The 23,496-nt window shown below is 38.3% G+C and overlaps 1 protein-coding gene across 2 annotated transcripts in view; it reads left to right on the forward strand.

The window, feature by feature from the left end:
• The window catches only part of LOC139959424 (dynein axonemal heavy chain 3-like), a 68,349-nt gene that overhangs the window by 27,568 nt on the left and 17,285 nt on the right, over positions 1-23,496 (forward strand). For both annotated transcript variants that reach the window (XM_071957030.1, XM_071957031.1), the window contains 26 exons: positions 262-460; positions 2,127-2,235; positions 2,779-3,069; positions 3,763-4,056; positions 4,902-5,054; positions 5,740-5,962; positions 6,367-6,497; positions 7,144-7,390; positions 8,397-8,539; positions 9,436-9,597; positions 9,816-9,941; positions 11,154-11,311; positions 12,130-12,210; positions 12,792-12,975; positions 13,450-13,635; positions 14,246-14,478; positions 15,650-15,763; positions 16,188-16,411; positions 17,363-17,487; positions 17,870-18,055; positions 19,195-19,362; positions 20,090-20,223; positions 20,586-20,871; positions 22,022-22,189; positions 22,390-22,607; positions 22,981-23,092. In XM_071957030.1, coding sequence (XP_071813131.1) covers positions 262-460; positions 2,127-2,235; positions 2,779-3,069; positions 3,763-4,056; positions 4,902-5,054; positions 5,740-5,962; positions 6,367-6,497; positions 7,144-7,390; positions 8,397-8,539; positions 9,436-9,597; positions 9,816-9,941; positions 11,154-11,311; positions 12,130-12,210; positions 12,792-12,975; positions 13,450-13,635; positions 14,246-14,478; positions 15,650-15,763; positions 16,188-16,411; positions 17,363-17,487; positions 17,870-18,055; positions 19,195-19,362; positions 20,090-20,223; positions 20,586-20,871; positions 22,022-22,189; positions 22,390-22,607; positions 22,981-23,092 — 4,655 coding nt within the window. The remainder of the gene's footprint in view (positions 1-261; positions 461-2,126; positions 2,236-2,778; positions 3,070-3,762; positions 4,057-4,901; positions 5,055-5,739; positions 5,963-6,366; positions 6,498-7,143; positions 7,391-8,396; positions 8,540-9,435; positions 9,598-9,815; positions 9,942-11,153; positions 11,312-12,129; positions 12,211-12,791; positions 12,976-13,449; positions 13,636-14,245; positions 14,479-15,649; positions 15,764-16,187; positions 16,412-17,362; positions 17,488-17,869; positions 18,056-19,194; positions 19,363-20,089; positions 20,224-20,585; positions 20,872-22,021; positions 22,190-22,389; positions 22,608-22,980; positions 23,093-23,496) is intronic.

Below are 23,496 nucleotides of genomic sequence, written 5' to 3' on the forward strand. Positions count from 1 at the left end.
TCTTTTTTATGATTTTGTGATGAGAGAAGGGAAGGAAGGCAGTTTGATCAGAATGAGAGCTGCCTGGACAACCATAAAAGGAAGTCCAGGTTGAGAGAAAACTTATCTTTAAAGTCAGCCCTGCACAACATATAGGTCCCTTGTTGCTTATATGTAACACTAAACTGTCTGTAGCTGTGATTAAATCTCTGTTTTAATAATACATTGGTTTATGTAAATACCAAGGATCTGACCTTAAATATCTCGCTACTTTTCTCCCAGCTCGGGATGTGGTAGCGACTCTTGGCGACCTGAAGGTATCCAGCACGAATGACTTCAACTGGATCAGCCAGTTGAGGTATTACTTTGACGGCGAAATCGTGAACGTTCACATGATCAACACAGAAATACCGTACGGGTACGAGTACTTGGGTAACTCTGGAAGACTTGTCATCACCCCGTTAACGGACAGATGCTACAGGTGAGGATGAACTAGGAAAAAAAATCAGCTGAATTTATGAAAGCCTTGTACGGAATAGTTTAGTGTTCAAATTTCGTGTATCAGCAGATTTGAACACTCTGAACCTTTCTCTTATAAAATACTATTTCTTCCTTTGTGCAAAAACTGCGATACATCTTCGCACTTGTATCGCAATCTGCCCATTTTGTAATAGCATTTTGCGATGCGACACCAGATCAATTATTAAAAGTGAAAAAAGTCTTTGAGGCTAAATTTCAAATTTAAAATCTGCACTTTCAAATACTTCTTTGGAAAACCAAGAGATTTCTTGTCTCTATTGAAAATTAGATTTAAATCCAAGTGATAAACGTAGGGGAAGTGTGATCGGGGTGATCCGTGGAAGAAAATATTTCCATTGTCTCATCAGTGTACATTCCACCCCATCACTCTTGCTTTGCGGATAAGAAAACTTTGATATACGTGTACAGCATGTTAACTCCAGGAACCAAGTTTCAGAGCTAAGCCTTTGGGTATAAATTATGCTTTGTTGCATTCTTTCAACTGTGAAGCAACTTACCAAATATTTTTCAATTGGGTAACAGCTTTGTGACTCGCTGCTGAACATACCTTGAATTAGAGGTGTTATCTTATATATGGAATATTATGGAAAATGTATCAGTGGCTGCGAGTAAATTATATATATTTTGTCCATTATTTGTCTGTTTTACATTTAGTATGGTAAGTTTTAAGTCTGTTTTGCTCCTTTTCTTTTTTTTCTGCCTTTTATTCCCCCTGGAATGAAAGTTAAATTAACAGCAATATTAAACAAGGTTAGTGTATACACAGAGTTATGTTTTGTCTATATGTGCATAGCTTTGTATACCCATATCCAGCTGTGTCTGGATGTGGTGAAGACTGCAAATTTGTCTCTAGCCTAAATGACTAGTGAAAAGCTTTTCTTCTAATTCTTAGCTGTTAAATGGAAGTAAATTAATAATAAAAGATTCATGTTGCATACTTTCTACAAGTTATTTCCCTTCTCAAGGTACTTGGATTGAGTCCACCCCCTCACCCTCCCCTCACACCCCGCCAATAACCCTGTGTCAATTTTGTGGAATTGTTTTGCGAGTCTTACTGTGCCATCTTTTGCAGCCTATTTGGGTATATGGTTCCCCCCTTATATGCCTCCCATGCTTATCGTCGCAGTTTTGGTGGTCTCATTTGTATTTGCTTTTCTCTTTTTCAAAACTTTGTTCAACTTGTGAACTATTTTGTATAAAAAAAAAAACGCTGTTTATCATAAATTTGCAGTTGATGATGTCGTGAAATGTAAACAATGTTTGCCTACATAGCTTTCTTCCTAAATTTTTCCTTTTTTTTTGAATTTGTGATCTGGAGAGATCCCATATTACACAGAGCCTTGTTGCAATGTTACATATTCTCACTTTGCAGCTGTGAAAGGGTTTTTCCATCTTGTTTTATGTTTCCTTGTTAAAAGATCAGGAAAGATCTCTGATAAAATTGTGTATTGAGTTCAAAAAAGTTTTAATCTGTGTCAACTGTGATAGTCTAGGCAGAAGCAGGGCCTCATGCAACTAGCTTCTAAGATATATAAAACAAAATTCACTAGAAATTATTTCATAACTTAAGATGCTTACATTCTCTGTGTCCCATCAACCTTGTTTAGAACATTAATGGGAGCGTTAAAACTGAACCTCGGTGGAGCACCAGAAGGACCAGCCGGTACAGGAAAGACAGAAACCAGCAAAGATTTGGCTAAAGCTGTAGCTAAACAGGTTTGTTTATATCATTTTCCAAAAAGGAAAGTGGTGAATTAAACCTAGATTGCTATTTTTAATGTTGTTTTTCACTAAGAAGATATATGTTGGTGTTGTATTAATAGAAAGCCACAGGATATGATCAAGAATTTAAGGTTTTATTTATCCTGTTTCTTTCTTCATTTGGGGGAGTGGTTTTGAAGGGGGGGAGGGGGGTTGTTCTGGTTTGACAATATAGCTGCAGTATCATCCAGATTTCTTTTTTTCTGAGAGAAAAAAATCTTTCTAAAAGTATCAACTGCTAGACTAGCACCTAATTACTTAAAAATCTTGATTTGGTTTCGGTAAAAACACATGCATTTACTCGTGTACAAAGTCAATGGATGTAGTGGATATTGCATTAGAATGATATCTGATCATATTGTTTTGTATATAATAAGAAATTTTACTAAAAGCAAAATTAATCCATTTAAATAATGTCATTTTTTGGATAAATAAGATACATTAATCATATCCTTCGTTAAAACCTTACCCTCCCTTCACATTTTCTTGCAAATACAGTGTGTCGTATTCAACTGTTCAGATGGTTTGGACTTCAAGGCTATGGGCAAGTTCTTCAAGGGCTTGGCCCAGGCCGGCGCTTGGGCCTGTTTTGACGAGTTTAACCGCATAGAGCTGGAGGTACTATCCGTGGTAGCCCAACAGATCCACAGCATTCAACGAGCCATTCAGACACACGCTAAGACGTTCATGTTTGAGGGGACAGAGCTGACCCTTAACCCCACCTGTACCATGTTCATCACCATGAACCCTGGCTACGCCGGCCGATCGGAACTCCCAGATAACCTCAAGGTAATGTCGCAATATATGTATGACAGATCAAGTATCTTATCATCCTTCCAAACTGTGGCCCTGATGGTCCTCAACTAAGTTAATGTAATGACATTGTACCTCTAACCCCTCCTACTTTCAGGTCTTGTTCCGTACCCTGTCCATGATGGTCCTCAACTGAGTTAATGTAATGACATTGTACCTCTAACCCCTTCTACTTTCAGGTCTTGTTCAGAACCGTGGCCATGATGGTCCACAACTAAGTTAATGTAATGACATTGTACGTCTAACCCCTCCTACTTTCAGGTGTTGTTCCGAACCGTGGCCATGATGGTCCTCAATTAAGTTAATGTAATGACATTGTACCTCTAACCCCTCCTACTTTCAGGTCTTGTTCCGAACCGTGGCCATGATGGTCCTCAATTAAGTTAGTGTAATGACATTGTACCTCCAACCCCTTCTGCTCTCAGGTCTTGTTCCAAACTGTGGCCATGATGGTTCAACTAACTTAATGTAATGACATTGTACCTCTTACCCCTCCTACATTCAGGTCTTGTTCAGAACTGTGGCCATGATGGTCCTCAGCTTAGTTAATGTAATTACATTGTACGTCTTCCCCCTCCTACTTTCAGGTCTTATTCCGAACCGTGGCCATGATGGTCCTCAGCTAAGTTAATGTAATGACATTGTACGTCTAACCCCTCCTACTTTCAGGTCTTGTTCCGAACCGTGGCCATGATGGTCCCCGACTACGCTCTCATTGCAGAGATCAGTCTGTACTCCATGGGATTCGTGGATGCTCGTAGCTTGGCAGGAAAGATCGTGGCAACGTATCGCCTCTGTTCCGAGTTGCTCTCCTCTCAGCATCACTATGACTACGGTATGAGGGCGGTAAAATCTGTCCTGACTGCTGCTGGTAACCTAAAACTAACCTACCCAGAGGAGGACGAGGGTGTCCTGGTCTTAAGAGCAATCAAGGATGTGAACTTGCCTAAGTTCTTGTCCCAGGTAAGACTGTCAAATTTGACTTTTTGTCACAGTCCTTGCACTGTAATGTGACAGTTTTCATGAGTATTTGGAGAGACATAGTAAGATATTATTTGGTAGAGGGATGCAGGACCATAGGGCATCATAGGACACCACAGGGAAAGAGGTGGGAGCCCAGGTGGTGAAGCTCCTAGAAACTGCAGCAGTTTTATGTGTTTTCTTTCTTGTGTTGTGCGGAAGGGGGGGGGGGAAGAGCCCTCTCCGATTCCTACACCCTTGTGATGTTGAAATGTACAGGTCATTCACCATTTCTGTCCAGTTTTGCTAAGATAGGAAACCCTTGGCCAAATTAGACTATCAGCTACCAATTAAAGGCTTTAAAAATTGTCTTCAAGACTTACTCATATAGGTTTTACAAATCTCTGACTCACCAAGATTTTCCAAGGAAATCCTCGTGAATCTCCAAACGATCTAATACATGAATACATGAATATTCATATCTCTGTTTGGGATGATTATGTGCGGTGTAAAACAGTTCCAAGGCAGTGATTGCTGTGATCTTTATATTACAGTGCCTGAGATCATAGAACCATACATACTTAATGATGGGTGGAACTATGAAAGTCAAAATTTGTTTGTTTCATGTGGACAACAAAATCCTGAAATTGGTGGTTAAAAAGTCACACAAAGACTTTTTTGGAAATTGGCAGTGTGGAACTGTTACCATAACATTATATTTGTTGATGTCTAGGTACATGCACTTTTGTAAAGTTTCCACCCATTTGTGATTATGTGGGGATTTTTTTTTTATCAGTTTGGTTTTTGGGTGTTAATTTTTCTTTTTCATTTTGTTTTACAACGTGTAGGATGTTCCACTATTTGAGGGTATCATCACTGATTTGTTCCCTGGTACGGTCCTCCCTACACCAGATTATGCCTTGCTAATGGAGGCCCTCCTGGATAACATAAAGAAGCACCTCCTGCAACCGGTACCTTTCTTCATTGAGAAAATAATTCAGGTTTGTTGTTTGTTTGCCTTCAAATCTTCAAAAATATGACATAAATAATTTCTTTTCTTCTTTACTTTATGAATTATGGGTTCATTTATTTATATACATTTTTTTGCCATTGCCCAATAGAATTGGTATATCATTGCAAATACATTTGCATTTTGCATTAACGTTAGTTACATATCTGCAGAACCGTACTCTACACGTCAATGAAACTTAAGGTATATGAAAACTATAATTTGTTATCATAGCTCACCAAACTTGTACCAGAGGGGATCAAAATTATGAGTAAACTGTAAAGATGTGCAAATGAGAAAAGGCAAAGGGGAAAAAAAAAGCAGATATAGATACAGTGCAATGGGCAAAATTAATGCACAGTTGGTCATTCAAGGTATTTCTCATTGAGTACATTAGGTAACCAATTTATTTTTGTCAATTGAAATATTGACAGGAAGAGTTTGTAGTTTCTGAGCAACTTTTAACTTTGAGGTTGAAATAAGTGGAATATATCACAGGTTACCAAATGCTGTGAAAAAAATTGTATTACAATCATATAAAATGCAGCATATCCAAATTCAGGGTAAGGTCATAAGGTCAAGGTAAAAAAATGTTTTAATTTGAAAACTTTATACATGATTTTTATAGCCCTGTTTTCCTTTTCATTTTTATGATTTTCTTTTCATTTATTTCTTAGATTTACGAGATGATGTTGGTAAGGCACGGTTTCATGATAGTTGGAGATCCTCTAGGTGGTAAGACCTGTGCCTACCAGGTCCTGGCCGATTCCCTGGGTGATCTCCATGTTGCTGGGCTGATAGAAGAGTACAAGGTGATCCATCAGATCATTAATCCAAAAGCCATCACCATGGGACAACTTTATGGATGTTTCGACCCAGTCTCTCATGAATGGACAGATGGTCAGTCAAGTTTTCTTTTTTCTTGTTTTTTCGCCTTTTCACAAATATTTCTTATTTTTTTTTGGTTTTTGGATATTTCTTAAACTGGTTATTACATGAAGAGAATAGAGGGATGACCCTGTCATGGTGTTGTTATAGGACAGTATTCTTTAAGCTAAAAATGTTTGGAAATTCTGTGAATACCCTGTTGCAAATGTTCCTTTTATTTGGTAGACATGTGGATTGGATTGTTTAAATAACTGAAAAATGGGTGACATCAAACACTTGAATCGTAAAATTTACAGCAACTGTTGGCCAATTATAACAGAATAATAAATCAAGTACAAGGCCCCATTTCATGTACAGACTGTCATTTGTTTTAAAATCATATCTATTGATATCAAATATTTTCTCTCTCGTTTCAGGTGTCCTTGCCAATACCTTCCGAGAGCAAGCGTCCTCGACTACCATCGATCGAAAGTGGATCATATTCGACGGGCCTGTCGACGCTGTTTGGATCGAGAACATGAACACTGTACTTGACGACAATAAGAAGGTAAGATAAATAGGTTCCACTTTGGTTCTTGCCTCCTGTGGACTACAACAAAATAAGCGTGAGATAAATCATCAAATTTCATCTGATGCAATTAATATCTTTTATAACCTAGTAGATTATTTTAAATTAACGTGGAAGGAAACATTGGAGATATTATGCAAATCATGCAAAAGTATGATTATTAAATCTATCAAAAGTGCACATTTTTGCTCTTAACCTGCTCTTTCTAGCCTACTATCCTTTTGGATCCAACTGCAATAGTACAAAGGACTGTCTGCCATTAGCTAGTGTCAATTTTTTGGGTCTTTCTTTTTTTGTGGCAAACTCAAGTATTAACTAACGTGTCTTCCCTCTCGATGGTATGAAATTTAGAGATGATTCCCATACTTTACCAAATTTGTTGACAAATAGCCTTTAGAACACTTCACAGAATTCAGGGGGGTTGTGGGGGGGGGGTGTGGAGGGGGTAGTTTTAAATCTTTAGTGAAATGACAGATGAAACTCTCTTCTTTAAGTCATCTCTACTCCTCGATATGGAGTAGTAGAACTCCGGTCTATCTCTTTTATGTAGTAGGGGCAAATGACACACTGAGGTTGATAAGCTATTACATTTTAAGATGATAGTTGTCTGTTTCTCTTCTCCAAGCTCTGCCTGATGAGCGGTGAGATCATACAGATGAGCTCCAAGCAGAATCTGATCTTTGAACCAGCAGACCTGGAGCAGGCCAGCCCAGCTACGGTCAGTCGATGCGGTATGATCTACCTGGAACCCTTTAATCTTGGCTGGAGACCCTTCAAGGAGTCCTACATGGATACCCTCCCATCAACCCTGAACAAGGAACACAAGGAGTTAGTCAATGACCTCTTTGAATGGCTGATTGACCCATGCCTCTGTAAGTTGTCTTGGTTTAATAGATTGCTAGTTGTCTTGATTTAATAGATTGGTAATTGTAATATTTGTTGCTAAGTATGCATTGTTTTATATTTAAATTAATTATTTACATTAACTTTAAGTTATTAGTCGTTGAGTTTCGCCCATTTAAATGGTGTTTTATATAAGTGCCTTGATTTATTACAGGTCCATGGAAATCAGTTAGTTTTAATAAGAAATACATTGTTTTGCAACTGTGGGACATTTGACTTACAACGGAAACTATCATGGTGTGTAGTATGTGTTACGTCAACATGCTGTAAAAAATAATGATATAACAGTTTATAGAATGATGATGATAGAATGAGGTCGAAACCAGTTTCGAACATGTAAATTTTAGAAAAATTCTTTATCCAAACCCAGAGAAGTAAGCCAGGCAATCAATTCATCTTTCAGGTAGGACTCCGGTCTTAGAATTGTATCGAAAGATATCTGTGCCGTTTTAATGAATCTTACAAATTAGAATCATTCATACTGATTCTCCTCGATATTTTTTCTTCCTTTATGTTTATGTTTATTGACTTATAAAGCGCACGATATCTACAAAGAAAAAGTGCATTCAGTGGCGCTGTACAAAAGTATAATAGTAATGTTAAGTACATACAGTTTTTAATTCACGCTTGTAACGTTCAAAACTATGAATAAATTGACGAAAACCAGGTAAGCTATTCCAAGTCATGGGAGCTGGGACTGGAAACGATCTGACTTTAAATGTTTTACAAGTTTACTTCAAGATAAGTGTGCAAATATCTCTGTATATTTTCAATCATTTTAAAGAAACAGTAAGCATTTAGTTTTGTAGTTACAAGTAGCCTCTTTCACTCCCCCTCAGCCTTCCTCTCCACTCCTACCCTCACCCCAAACACATTTTCATTGTGCCGTTATGTAAACTTCCTTTGAAAGTTTTATGTTTAAAGAGAGTCTACTAAAATATAACTGAATTAATTTTGTTGTCTGTTATTTTTCAGATTTTATCAATCATGAATGCAAGTTTTTTGTGGCTACATCTGACATTCATCTAACAAAGTCCTTGATGAATCTCTACTCTTGCCTTCTGGACGAGATCAGCCAATCAGGAGAGGAGGGTTACCCTGAGTTATCCAATCAGCAGGTTTGTTTCACAGAAATACCATGTATCAAAACTTTTGTGCATGAAAATTATTTCTTGCCTAGTTTGTATGGTAGATGGTAGACAAAGAGCCAGTCTTGGATCATATTTGTTTGAAACTTCATAAAACATCTGTTTCTGTACAAATGTCCTTAACCCTTCCAATGATATCGTTTCAAAACTGATAACATTAATCTTAAAGTTGTTTGTTAGGATCTCCTCATTAAATGGAATAAAAGGGATACTTGTAGTTTTGAGTACAACAGTATGGGAATACAAATAGAATTCCCTGTTGATATGAGTACAGGTAGCAGAAGAGTTGCCCTTGGTTATGTGAAGTAGTATGTGGTTTTGAGTACAAATATGAGTACTCAACATTACACTAGTATCTAATACTAGCATTCCAAAATGTCCCATGTACTAGAACAAAGCTCAAATCCATGGCAACAGGGAGGAGGGGGGGGGGGAGGGGGAGAGGATACCAATACTGGCAACGATGCTAGAATACAAGTACCAGTACAGAGTCAATACAAGTCCACCAGATAGTGGCAGAAGTGTTGCCAGATATGCTACATACCGTCAAAATTTCATTCACTTGCGATATATATTTTTACACAAATTTGGATGTTTTATGTTTTTATGTTTTTCTTTTGAAATATGAATTTGCATGCTATTTGTAATTGTGTGGCAATATTTTTACCCGACATATTGGGGACTTAAACTGAGCCAGGGAGTTGTCACTGATTTTTGATAATATCAAAGGGATGTATCTTTTGCTCTATGCCTTAGTATCTTTAATGTCTTTAATGATTTTAATGTCTTTAACTATTTTCCCCATCAGTAAATGCACTCGTCTTTTCATTTTTGCTTTTTTGTTTTTTTTCTGTGGTTTGAAACAGATCACGCTCTGGCTACAAGGGTTGTTCCTCTTCTGTTTAGTCTGGTCGTTAGGGGCGACCATGACCGGTGACAGCAGAAACAAATTCAACCAGTATTTCAGGACTCTGATCAGTGGAACGGACCCCGATCATCCCAAACCAAAGAGTATTAAAATATCAAAGGTAAGTTTGACAAGAATTTCAACTTGTATAAATAATAATAATATTCATAAAGGCGTTGATATATGAGTCTGTACTCTTGGTGAATAGTAGTTATGTCAGTGAGCTGTGCTGGTTGTTTCAACAGGCCTTGACCTGATGGCAATATTACGTCATGTTAGTCGATCACTACGTAACAGCTTATGATGAAATATTTCATGGATTCACTTGTTTTCTTCCAGAGTAATTCATTCCCAGAGAGAGGCACCGTTTACGACTACTACTTCCAGAAGCAATCCAGCGGCAGTTGGGCCGAGTGGATCAACTACATCGATAAATCAAAGACAGTCATTCCGACAGATGCAAAGGTGAGTGACTTACAATACTCCTGGTTGATTATATGTACTGTAAACGGCCTCCCATTATACAAATACATATAGGCACAGAGAAAACATGGGCCAAACCATACCTGTGCAAAATTTCAGTTCAACCATGTAAAACATATGACTGCACTCATATCAGGTGTGCTGACCCTTATAGGCATTGAAGACTTGCCCCAAACCACGTGCGGCCATCTGAAAAAGTTAACTTTCTGTTGCTTGCAAGTGACGTTTTGTTTGTGTCGCTACAAAATGCAGACAGTAATGAAACGTGATACCTTGTTATCTTTAGCTGGACCTGAGATGTCCATCGCTGTATCGTTTAAACACTGTGCTGTGGGTATTGACCGCAGCTGTATGTACTGATTGTACACTAGTGTCTAATTACCGACGGTATCAGGCTGTGTGTGTATAATGTATATATTTTCTGGGATCGATGGTGGTGTCTAACACTTCTGTTACACCTGTTTCGAAACTAGGTCAAATTACCGGCATAAGACGTTTCATTTTGCGCGAGTCTCCACACCCTTTTAGACCTGGGGTTTGATCACCTTACCTGTCTACACTGCACAATGTTCATTTTATGTATTAGTGAGATATCTATTCTGTCTGGCCCTTTGCTTCAGCCAATGATTTCTTTTGGCACTCGTGGAAAGTTAAGTGAAAAGCCCTGTGATACACTCTCAACCTGAGTCCCCATTGATGTTGGGACTATGACCATGTCATCATGTAAGAAAAACAAAACTCTGTTGAAAAGAACAGAAGAATTAGCTTAACCCAATGGCTTAGAAGTATAAACAAAGTTGTGAATATTATGAAACATTTACAGGTTCACGTCAACATCATTGCAAGTATGTACATCTATCAAACCAACAGAGGGAGTTGATCAGTAGCAAGAAGAGGCAAACAGAGTAAACATTTCACTGTTGTATTGTAAACAAAGTTGTATATTCTCATTGTTTTTCACATTTTCTTGCAGTCAAAGATTGCAATGCTTTTAAAGGTGAAGTCTCACATATATTTAGCAATTTCGCAAAAAAATGACCATTTTTTTAAAGTTGTAAAAATGAGCTGTAAGATTTGGTTGTCATGGGTGAGTGATGAGAGGGCTTGTCAGATCTCCTAATTGGATATGTTTATTTTATTTGAAAACTGCTTCTTTAAAGTTGTAAAATGAGCCGTTATGATTGATCGTTACAGGTCAGCGATGTCATAATCCAGACCAATGAAACAGCTCGTCAAGTCTTCTTCCTGGATACTTTTGTGACCCACGAGAGACCTCTGCTGTTGGTCGGACCTACGGGGACTGGAAAATCAGCCATTACCAATAATTACTTGGTCGGCCTGCCCAAAGAAAAGTACGTTCACCAAGATGGTATTAGAAGCATGGGCAATAAACAAGAATAAGTCACAACGATTACCATTAGTCATTTGTTTACCTTTAATGTTATGTTTACCTGTATAGTTGTGGGCATGCTTTAAAAGGAGGAGAAAGTTAGAGAGGGGTTTTTTATTCCTTGTTTGATGGGTTCTTCATGGTTGTAGGATTCTATAAGTATCGCAGTGCCATCACTTTGTACTTAATATTGTGTTAGAAGAAATGGTGATCAATATTAAACATAGAGTACTTAGACTTTGCATGTAAAGGTGATTATTATATATATCTCTTAAAGCGACAAATATTTTCTATACTCTAATTTTACTATCATTGCTATAAGTTGTGATGAATTTGATGAACTTTGCCACTTTCGTATTTGGTACTTCGATGAAATGTTTAACTTGTGAGTGCATCTGGACTTCCCTTTACCTAAATTTGCCAGGTCAGAAGGTCATCTTATAACATGTTTACAATTGTGAACTATTTGTTAGTAACTGTTTACATATTCCATACACATCATATTGTGTAATTACAAAGAAACCAATATTTTTTCATTTGATTAAGGGATTTGTTATTCTTGTTGTTAAAAACTAGACTGTTTTATTTATTTTTTTAACTTAATTATTTTATGTGTTATCTGGCAGTAGAGCCAGAGATACAACATGAGAGGGCAAAATGAGAATTGTTTTCTGTGTTCTTATGAAGGAGAAATAACATTTTGAGAAAAATTGTGAGAATCTTCAGCTCCATTTTGTACTTTGTGTTCATCTAATGTTGTCTTTTCTTCTTTCGTCTCAGGTACATTCCAAATAATATCAATTTTTCAGCCAGAACTTCTGCCAATCAGACTCAAGATATCATCATGTCTAAACTAGATAGGTATGGACTTGTTTTTTTTAATGAATTCCAACGTTTTGCTCCACTAAGTGTAATTATATGAATAGAATGTCTCCCATTTCTGTTCCTTTCCCTTATTGCAAGTTGCTAATTGCTAGATTCTACCATTACTTTTACAAGACCTTTCATCAACTGAGTTTTAAATTCATTGATACCAAAGGCTGACAGTGTGTTTTATGAATTTTGCAAATAACTCATTACAGTTGAGGAGAAGCAGATATGAACATGTGGTGTGCTATAAAGCCCCCCCTCCACCCCTCCCCTTCCCTCTCAATATCCCCTTAAAAAAAATTACAGTTGAGAAGAAGCAGATATGAACATGTGGTGTGCTATAAAGCCCCCACCCTCCCCTCCCCTACCCTCTCCCCATCCCCTAAAAAAAAAGATAATAATAATGAAAATGTAAGTAACTAAAATGGTGCAAACTTGATAAAGGATATGAATAAAATATAAACATAATTGTAACATTGCACTTCAGAATTTGTTATCAACTTGATTAAAACTAGGCATCGGAAATTCGATCCCTTGCAAACGTTGTTAATTTTATACCACTCATTTCCCAGGAGGAGGAAAGGTATCTACGGTCCTCCGATGAGCAAGAAGTGCATCCTCTTTGTCGACGATCTCAACATGCCGGCGAAGGAGAAGTACGGCGCTCAGCCACCAATAGAATTACTCCGACAGTGGATCGACCACGCCCATTGGTACGATAAGAAGGATACGTCCAGACTGGAACTAGTTGACACGGTAACGTTTCTGTCTCTTGTAACTTAAAGGTAATCTCTGCGTTGCATTACGAACGTTTATGCAACCCCAGTGCACTTTCTTGTTCTGCTAAAACTGTGCTGTTTGCCTGTAAATTAGCCTAGTGCGCACTCGATGACAAGGTCAATCGTTTGCCTGGAATGTGAGTTGAGAATTCAGGTAGGTGTAACTATGGTTACTGTTAAAGTAGTATAGGCCTAGGTCAAATTTTCATATATGATTGTGGACGTGTGTATTTATAGTTTACCATACAAAGTAAACAATTCTTCTGGAGACATTAAGCATCTTTCATAACCGTTGTCCCTATGAGTCAAATACGTGTCAGTACAAAAGGAGTTGCAAGAGGTGACCATTATTTTGTTCTTTGTAGCATATCTGAGGAAGTACAGAATAAATTTAAGCCAGTGTGTAGTAGCATTGTGTATGAAACTTGACTATCTGTCTATGTCATTACAGCTGTTGGTGTGTGCCATGGGTCCACCCGGCGGGGGAAGGAACGACATCACCAGCAGATTCACCAGACATTTCAATCTAATCTCCATCGATTCCTTTGATGATGAAACCATGTCAAAGATTTTCACCTCCATAACAGACTGGCATTTCACTAAAGGATATGATGGCTGCTTCCTCAGGCTTGGGAAGGTGAGCTTTGTTTGCTTTCATGAAAATCCCCCCATCTCCTCCATCCCCCTCCCACCTTCCCTCTCAACAGAATATTCAAAGAAAAGGAAACCACTTTTGCTGGGAAAGTATTCATGGGTCATTTTAAAATGATTAGTTCTGTGTGTTTACATGTGCTGTTTGTCTCTGTAGTATGTATTGCCAATCACTTGGTCAGTTTTAAAATGATATATGTCTATGAAATTAAACCCAGTCTTGCATAAGTTTACTTACATTGGTACCAAAGACTTTTCCTTAAGACATGGGTGCATTAGGTGCCTTCACTCGGTAATAAGTGCTAAAGGTTTAAATAACCCAACTTTACATTGATTTGAACATTGATAACAGCAAAGACTTCATAAGCTTCAGTTCTGAGCTTAAATTTTTCAATTGAATATTATCCCATATTGCCGTCTCTTCCTGCACTCACCCTCGCCGTCAAGTTTTGCCTGAAATAAAGATCTTGTTGGAAATATAAAATAGCCTAGTGTTTTCTGAAGATGCCTTATGGCTCCACTCTGTAAAATATTCATGGAACATTTCTTCTATCAGAGCTAAATCTACATTTGTTATTCTTTCCCTCTACAACAAGATAATGGTCCAAGCCACTCTGGGTGTCTACAAATCTGCCGTCACCAACTTCCTACCGACCCCGTCCAAATCTCACTACGTCTTCAACTTGAGAGATTTTGCTCGGGTCATCCGCGGAGTCCTGCTCGTACCAAAGTCCTCACTGGTCGAGGACGACAAGGACAAGCTGATCAGACTCTGGATCCACGAAGTGTACCGAGTGTTCTACGACAGACTCATCGATAACCAAGACAGGTGAAGGATAGTCTCAGTATATTAATCTTGTTTGCATGCTGCTTTAAATTGTTAAAGGGATACTCATGGGTTTTCATTTGGTTGAAGTGTACCGAGTGTTCTACGACCGACTCATCGACAACCAAGACAGGTGAAGGATAGTCTCGATATATTAAACATGTTTGCATGCTGCTTTAAATTGTTAAAGGGATACTCATGGGTTTTCATTTGGTTGAAGTGTACCGAGTGTTCTACGATCGACTCATCGACAACCAAGACAGGTGAAGGATAGTCTCGATATATTAAACATGTTTGCATGCTGCTTTAAATCATTAAAGGGATACTCATGTGTTTTCATTTGGTTGAAGTGTACCGAGTGTTCTACGACCGACTCATCGACAACCAAGACAGGTGAAGGATAGTCTCAATAGATTAAAGGCATTGAAGACTCGCCCCAAATCGCGTGCCGCGATCTGAAAAAGTTAACTTGCAAATGACGTTTTCTTCTTGTCGCTACAAAATGCAGACAGTAATGAAACGTGATACCTTGTTATCTTTTATCTAGACCTGCTATGTGCACTGTGTTGTGGGTATTGACAGTAGCTGCATGTATTGACTGTACACTAGTGTCTAATTAACGACGGTAGCAAGCTGTGTGTGCATTTTCTGGGATCGATGGTGGTGTCTAACCCTTCTGTTACAACTCATTCCAAACTAGGTCAGATTACCAGCATGAGACGTTTCTTTGTGCGCGAGTCTTCACACCCTTTAACCTGGTTTGCATGCTGCTTCATATCATTAAAGGGATACTCATGGGTTTTAATTTGGTTTCGTGAATCACTTCAGGAGGCATATGCATTATAGACCGTAGAAAACAAGGACACACCTGTGACAGAACTGAAATTTGATTAATCTAGGTGCACATTGCTATGGTCTTTAAAGGAGCATTTATGAGTTTTATTCAGTTGCAAGAACCACATCAGGAGGCGTATGTTGTGTGAGGGAGTTGGGTTTTGTGGCAGTTCTAACAAATTGTTAGAATTTTGTTTATTTATTAACCAAGGAAATACAATTCCCCGGATTATTGCATTTTGTTTCCTTTCTTGAGCTAATGACATAATGATTCAAGCTACTATGATTGTCTCCAAATCTCAAAAATATTTATCCAATGTTTTCTTTTCTTGTTTTTTAGGGTAACTTTCTTTGAAATTGTCAAGGAGATGACTCAATCACACTTCAAGCAGAGCATGGATAAAGTTCTCAGTCATCTCACGCCAAGTGGAAAACTGATCGACGATAACATCAGGTAGGAGAAAGAGAGAAAATAACAATAAACTATTTTCTACAAAAAATATTGTTGAACATGGTTTTAATCAATAGAAAAGTGAATTGAAAAGTAGAAGTATATTCTTGTTAGTTTCACCCTGGTCGATGTGTCCATTTTTACTTGGCAGTAAAATGCACGGATGTTTCAAATGCAACAAAGTTTTGTGTTCTTCCTGTTGAAACTTGTTTCTACCAAGGCATCAACATACCCCATCTGCATACTAAACTACATAATCCAGCCACTTTTATCGATGATCTACTGATGCTATATTGATTATTTTATCGTTTTTTATCAGAAGATGTATTGAAATGTTAAAATTATTTAATGAACAAACTGAAAACTGAAGACTGGGTCGTTTATTGTTTACTTATATTTTCTTCTACCATTGCCAACATCTCAACAGGAGTTTATTTTTCGGCGACTTTGGCGACCCTGATACGGATACCAAAGATTACGACGAGATAGTCAACTTCAAGACCCTTACCACATCGATGGATGCGTACTTAGCCGAGTACAACCAAGTCAGTAAAGCCCCCATGTCTCTGGTCATGTTTAAGTTTGCCATTGAACACATATCCAGAGTCAGCCGAGTCTTGAAGCAGGACAACGGACATCTACTGCTCATCGGTAAGTATCTGAACCAGTAGAAGACGTGTAATCAGAGGTGTTGGAAGCCAGGTCCAGCCCTTGGCACAATTATTTCAATGTGCCTCCCCCCCCCTCCGTCTTTATAGGACAGTTTAAAATACATCATGAAAATGAGAAATACATTATGCATCTTCACATGCTGTGACACTTCTCCTTAAAATCCTTCACAATCACACTCCATCAGAACATGGAGATGGAGAGGTTTTAAATGTTTTAGTTGGGTACCTAAGGGGGTAACCATGCACCCCACTCCCCCCTCCCCAGGACTATTCCCCAGTGGCAAAGCCACAGCTTCTTCTCATCATGTACAGGACATCTCCAAAAAGAGTTAGAATACTGTTTCTCTAACAACAGGCATAATTTTTTTTATTGCATCTTAAGAAATAACAGAAAACAAAATAAATTTGTTATAATTGATATTTATTGTGCAGAAAGAAAAGTTTTTGAAAGGAGCTTTGTCTGCATGTTTGAGTCCTCCATGTTATCACTGTTTATACACTTGCTAAAATTCAATGTACCATACATGTTTACACTTTTCCAGATCTCAAAATGGCCATTGCGGTATATTCTTGCACACCCACAAAAATATTTATTTGTATGTTCACATGTATTAGTAGATCTGTTGATATCAGATTGCGGATGCAACTATCTCCTTGCATCCCTGCTTTTAATACTAGTCTTTATAAGCATCAGTTATGCTAACTTTAAGATGCTAGTTTTCATTCTTGTTGTCACTATTGTAAGTCTAAGGCAAGACACAAGTTATGTAACTAATGCAGTCTTCTAATGTAACATAGGACTGTATGTAAGGCTCAAAGTAACTAAAAGCGTGCATAGATACAAAGAGCTCCAAGCGCTCTCAAATTTAGAGCAAGTCAGATTTGGATTTTTCCTTTTTTTTCATTTGTCTGTGATCATTCTGTTTCACAGGTATCGGTGGCAGTGGACGTCAGAGTGCGGCTAAACTAGCCTCCTTTATGGCAGATTATGACCTGTTTCAGATTGAAATTACCAAAAATTACACCAACACTGAGTGGAGAGATGATCTAAAGAGGGTAAGCTATCATCTGGCCATAAAAACACAAAATAGCAAATGAAGATCGCATGAGATATTTCCTGTAGTGTCAAAAGAAGGTACATTACCATCAGTGTAATGGGAGAAGATGAGATAATTCCTATAGTGCCAAAAGAAGGTACACTACCATTAATGTTATGGGAGAAGAGAGATATTTCCTGTAATGCAAAGAGAAGGTACACTACAATCAGTGTAATGGGAGAAGATGAGATATTTCCTGTAATGCCACAGGAAAGGTACACTACCATCACTGTAATGGGATCAGAAACAGTATGTGACATTTTGTATGCAAACACTTCACCTACAGTGTTAAAAGAACTGACAGTTATTCATATATTGGACCCCATTCTTATTTTTTGTAGCTTCTTCTGAAAGCTGGTGCAGAGGGCAAGCAGACTGTCTTCCTCTTCAGCGACAATCAAATCAAAGATGAATCATTTGTAGAAGATATTAACATGATACTGAATACCGCCGATGTGCCCAATCTCTACGCCGCTGACGAGAAGGCCGAAATCATCGAGAAAATGCAACAGGTGGCGAGAGTGGAGGTTAGTTGTCAGTATACATAGTTTCATTGATTGTAATTGTTAAACAGGAACCGGGGTCAGGGGTCAATGCCTGTTTATGCAGATGTTTTATGCTAATTCAATGGTGTTGTTGTATTCAGAATATGACCTTAGGGTAAGGTGACCAGACGTCCCCGATTTTCGGGGACAGTCCCCGATTACAGTGTGCTGTCCCCGATGAACAAGTGTCCCCGAAAATGTCCCCGATTCGTCAAAATGTTCAGGAAATTTGAAAATATCCCACATTATTAGTAAAATAATAGTAAAAACAAAATTTAGTCAAGTGTGCAGGCGCAGAACGGAACAGGTGGGCCAGTGTAAAGTGGAAACACTGTTAAAAATATGCTAGATTGATTTAGCCTAGCACTCTTTCGACCGTATAATTGGCAACTACGGCGACACAACGACACCTATGGTGTGATTATGAGCAACTCACAATCTCTCAAAGAACCACGTAAAATAAGTGAATTTCATCTAAAAAAAGCTACATTTTTGAAAATAAAATTGATTTAAAAAATGCTTCTAAGTATCACCATTTTACATCTAAGCACCTTAGGCACTTGAAAATTTTCCAAAGGGGGAGGGGGACACCCCCTCCCCTTATACCCCTCCCCAATATCAGTCACGCAATAAATGTCCCCGATTCTAGTCAGGAAATATATGGTCACCTTACCTTAGGGTTTGTTCATATATCATTCCTACAGATGTGGGACTAGGTAGGTATTGTTCTGTAAATAAACACTTTGAACAAAAGGAGAAAATTAAATGTCTTGTGATAATGGTGATAGTACTTTTGTTATCAAAGGATAATTACAGAGAACGAGCCCTTCAAAAGAGAAGAAGCAATGTACTGTTTGATGTAGTGGCAGTATTTGGCACTCTTCATACTTCAGGAGACATTACCAAGTTTACCCTTCAAAAAAGGAGAGAAAAAAAACATATTTGGTTGTTTGTACAGCAAAGAAAAGGCTAAAAGTAATCACCAGCAATGACTGGAGAGATAAGTTGGTAGAGTGCAGGAGATGTATTCTGATGCCATCATCAATTGAATCCAGTCAATAATTTACTCTACCATGTTAAAATTAGTTTCACAATGTTATTTGATCATTTATTTTTTGCAGGGAAAGAAGATTGAAGCCACTCCCTTAGCTATGTATAACTATTTCACGGAGAAGGTCCGTAAGCATCTCCACGTGGTGTTGGCGATGAGTCCAATCGGTGATGCCTTCAGAAATAGACTGAGGATGTTCCCGTCTCTCATCAACTGCTGTACCATCGATTGGTTCCAAGTAAGAATTACGTTTTGGATAATAGGCAGCGTGGAAATGAAACTCCCCCTCCTTCTCCCCCTCCCTCCCACACCATTTTGCTCAAGATGGATCATGAAGGTTAACTGAACAAATAATGGTTCTTTGAAATGATAACATGTGACACTAACACATAACTTGTCTCAGCTCATTTATTTATTCTAATATAAATATAAACATAAACATATTTTATCATATATTATTTTATTTTATAATATTTTTATCATATTCTATATTTATTTTATACATCGTTAACTATGATATACCTGTTCAGCTATTTGTGCTATTCCAGTCTGGTCTGCTACTATACCTATATATCAATTTAGCAATAATTAGATGCAAGTTATCATTTGTTAATTAAGCTGTGTCTTCCTTCAGTATTGTACCTCTCTTTCCTCATGACAGGGAATAAAAATAGTCAAAATTGCTAGACAAGGGCAAAGAATTGGAGCAGTTTTTTTTTACAAACGAACCATATTTGTATTTTATAAAAGACAAAGGTCAGAGACTTAAAAACTGCTACACAAAAATTGTAACACTAAATACTTCACTATATGACCACACCATATAATAATTTACACATTATTTTGACAACCTTAAATATGATTAAGAAATATGTGTGGCTTTATCTGTTTGGTTGCTCCTAATTGGCCAGTTATGGAACTTTTTATTTTTTATTGCGGTTTTAATTGTCCCTTTCTCATCCTAGGCATGGCCTGAGGATGCTTTAGAGATGGTAGCCAATAAGTTCCTTGAAGATATGGAGTTGGAGGATGAGGTCAGGAGGGAGTGCGTCTCTATGTGTAAACACTTTCACGAGAGTGTCAGGAAGATGTCAGAGGAGTAAGCTTTCTACTCTGTTCAATTTATTTATTAACTTTTCTTTTATCTGAATATTTCTTGTGCAATTTTTTTTTTTTTTTTTTTTTTCTTAAGTTTGTCGATAATATTGTGAATCTTTGTAAAGTTTTTAAACATATTTTGTGAATAGTTGTGAGTCACCATTTGCCTTTAGTAGATAAAGAAAATGACTTGCTGATAACAAGATGTCAATTTTTTTAAATTTTGCTACAGTAATCATCAGATATTTAAATATAGTCCAAAAATAGCCATGAGTTTTTACTTTGTGTGGCTTTCACAATGTTTTGGGTGAAACTGTTAGATGATCGACTGGTGAATTTCTCAAAAACTTTGAATTATAATAGGTTTCTGGCAACTTTACGTCGTCACAATTACGTCACCCCGACATCATACCTGGAACTGATCCTCACCTTCAAGAAGCTCTTGACCTTGAAACGGACCGAAATACTCACAATGAAGAATCGCTACGTGGTGGGGTTGGAGAAACTAGAGTTTGCGGCATCGCAGGTAGCAGTGATGCAGAAAGAACTTACTGATCTACAACCAGAGTTGATCAAGACCTCTGGGGAGACGGAGAAATTATTAACCAAGATAGAGCAAGACACGGTAGAAGTAGAAGCAAAGAAAGAGGTGAGAATTGTTGTGCTCTTGTAGCAGCAGTCTGTAAGACTGGCTACCCAAGTCTGTATTCTTATAGCTGACTGTAGACCAGCTATCCAAGGTTGTATTCTTATATCAGTCTGTATGACCAGCTATCCAAGGCTGTATTCTTATAGGTGGCTGAAGACCAGCTATCCAAGGCTGTATTCTTATATCAGTCTGTAAGACCAGCTATCCAAGGCTGTATTCTTATAGGTGGCTGAAGACCAGCTATCCAAGGCTGTATCCTTATGGCTGGCTGTACACCAGCTATCCAAGGCTGTATCCTTATGGCTGGCTGTACACCAGCTATCCAAGGCTGTATTCTTATAGGTGGCTGAAGACCAGCTATCCAAGGCTGTATTCTTATATCAGTCTGTATGACCAGCTATCCAAGGCTGTATTCTTATAGCTGGCTTTAGACCAGCTACCCAAGGCTGTATCCTTATGGCTGGCTGTACACCAGCTATCCAAGGCTGTATTCTTATGGCTGGCTGTACACCAGCTATCCAAGGCTGTATTCTTATGGCTGGCTGTACACCAGCTATCCAAGGCTGTATTCTTATGGCTGGCTGAAGACCAGCTATTCAAGGCTGTCTGCTTCTAGCAGTCTGCAAGACCAGACCAATATATGCATCCATTCCTTGAAAGGCCTACTATATTCCACTCTGCCACAAGATGCCCATCATACATTAAAACAAGTAATTAAATGGTTGTCTTGATAAAGACAGGCGTGCCATTGGCTGCTCTTGGTAGCAAGTTCAAAAACTTTTCAGTACTTGAAATGGGATCTTGTCAACCTTTTTAATGTGAATTGCCTTCCTCATAGTGTTTTATAATTATATTTTATCTCTATATTTGTGTTGCTTTTAAACTGCTTTTGTGAAGTAAACAGATAAAATAAATGGATGAATGAATAAAGTACTCATGTGCAGATCCAGGTGTGATGTGTATGTGTGTAGCTCCTCTTAATTCTCAGTTCTTTAAGTTTGTATTGCTCTCGTAATAAATATGAATCAATGTTAAACTCAGTTCTCTTTGTCTTAAAATGAAACAATAGTTCTTACCTTAGTACTTTGAAATTATTTCAAAACAATGCAAGATTGACAGAATGAATACCTGCGTTTTTTCTGAATGATAGATCGTAGCAGCAGACGAAGCTGTGGCCAACAAGGCTGCAGAGGCAGCCAAGGCGATAAAAGATGAATGCGAGGGGGAACTAGCGGAGGCCATACCTGCCTTGGAGATGGCCCTGGCTGCCCTCAACACCCTTAAACCGAGTGATATATCCATGGTCAAGTCCATGAAGGTAAAATCCAGTCCTTGTTTTTTTTTTTACGTTACTTTGCCATCTTGAAATACGTTAAATGTTTCTTTTTGTTATTACAGGCCGATGTTAACATTAACAATTTTATTGAATCCTTAAAAGAATAAGTTCTATGAGAAAGGTTCAAAGGGTTTCAGGAAAATGTAAGAATCTAATGTTTGGTTTTATGTTCGTTCGTACAGAATCCTCCCGGAGGTGTGAAGCTGGTGATGGAGTCCATCTGCATCATGAGAGGTGTGAAGCCAGAGCGTAAGCCCGACCCCTCCGGCAGCGGTAAAATGATAGAAGATTACTGGGGTTCTTCCCAAAAGCTGCTGGGTGACATGAAATTCCTTGAAGTCCTAAAGGCGTATGACAAGGATAATATACCTTCTGCCATCATGAAGAAAATAAGAGACAAGTGAGTTACTTTCTGATACCCTACCAAAGGCAAAGGGAATCTATGCGCGATGGTTACGGTGTGTATGCGTGTGCGTATGTACATTAAGACTGTGTGCGCGTATGTATGTATCAAATTTTGTGTGGGCTACACAAACTTTTTATGTGTGTCAAAACAGAAGACAAACGGGTAATGAGGATTTGAAACTTTGGGTGACATCAGAGGGTAACGATTGTAATTTGAAAAATTAATGTAACTATTTCATATGCAAAATGCCTGGTACTGGATTCTGGGGGGGGGGGGGGGGGGTATCAGAACTCACCTAAAAGTCATTGCAAAATCTTTACTTGTTTGTCCTGCGCTGTTCACATCCTCTTTCATTTTCATTCTCCAGGTACGTCCCAAATCCTGACTTCAAACCGGAGGTGATCCGTAGCATATCAACAGCTTGTGAAGGCCTCTGTAAGTGGGTTCTTGCCATGGATGTGTATGACAGAGTAGCAAAGGTAAGCTGTGAAGACATGAAACATATATAGAATCGCCATATAGGTAGATATACCACAAACGACACATGGTCATTGGTAACCTTGGCACAGAACAATGGGCTGTTGTTGAGGATGGGGAGGGGGGAGACGAATGATGAAGATTTTACAGGGTCACCACTCTCCCTTCTATCATTTTTGTCCCATCTTCTCATTTCTGCCCCCCCCCCCCTCCATCCTTCCATTTCTGCCACCTATATCATTCCCCATCAGGTCATTCTGTGCCTGAATACAAACATGACAAAGGGTGTTTTTGCCCTTGGCATCAGTCAGAGTGGAGTTGAGGGTGGGAGTAGAAGCAGGTGATGATAGTACTTAAAGTACCCTCCCCTCCTCATTATCCCAAATGTTATTTTCCTCTATGAAAC

This window comes from Apostichopus japonicus, chromosome 19, assembly GCF_037975245.1.
Source record: "Apostichopus japonicus isolate 1M-3 chromosome 19, ASM3797524v1, whole genome shotgun sequence".
In the NCBI taxonomy this organism is placed as follows: domain Eukaryota; kingdom Metazoa; phylum Echinodermata; class Holothuroidea; order Aspidochirotida; family Stichopodidae; genus Apostichopus; species Apostichopus japonicus.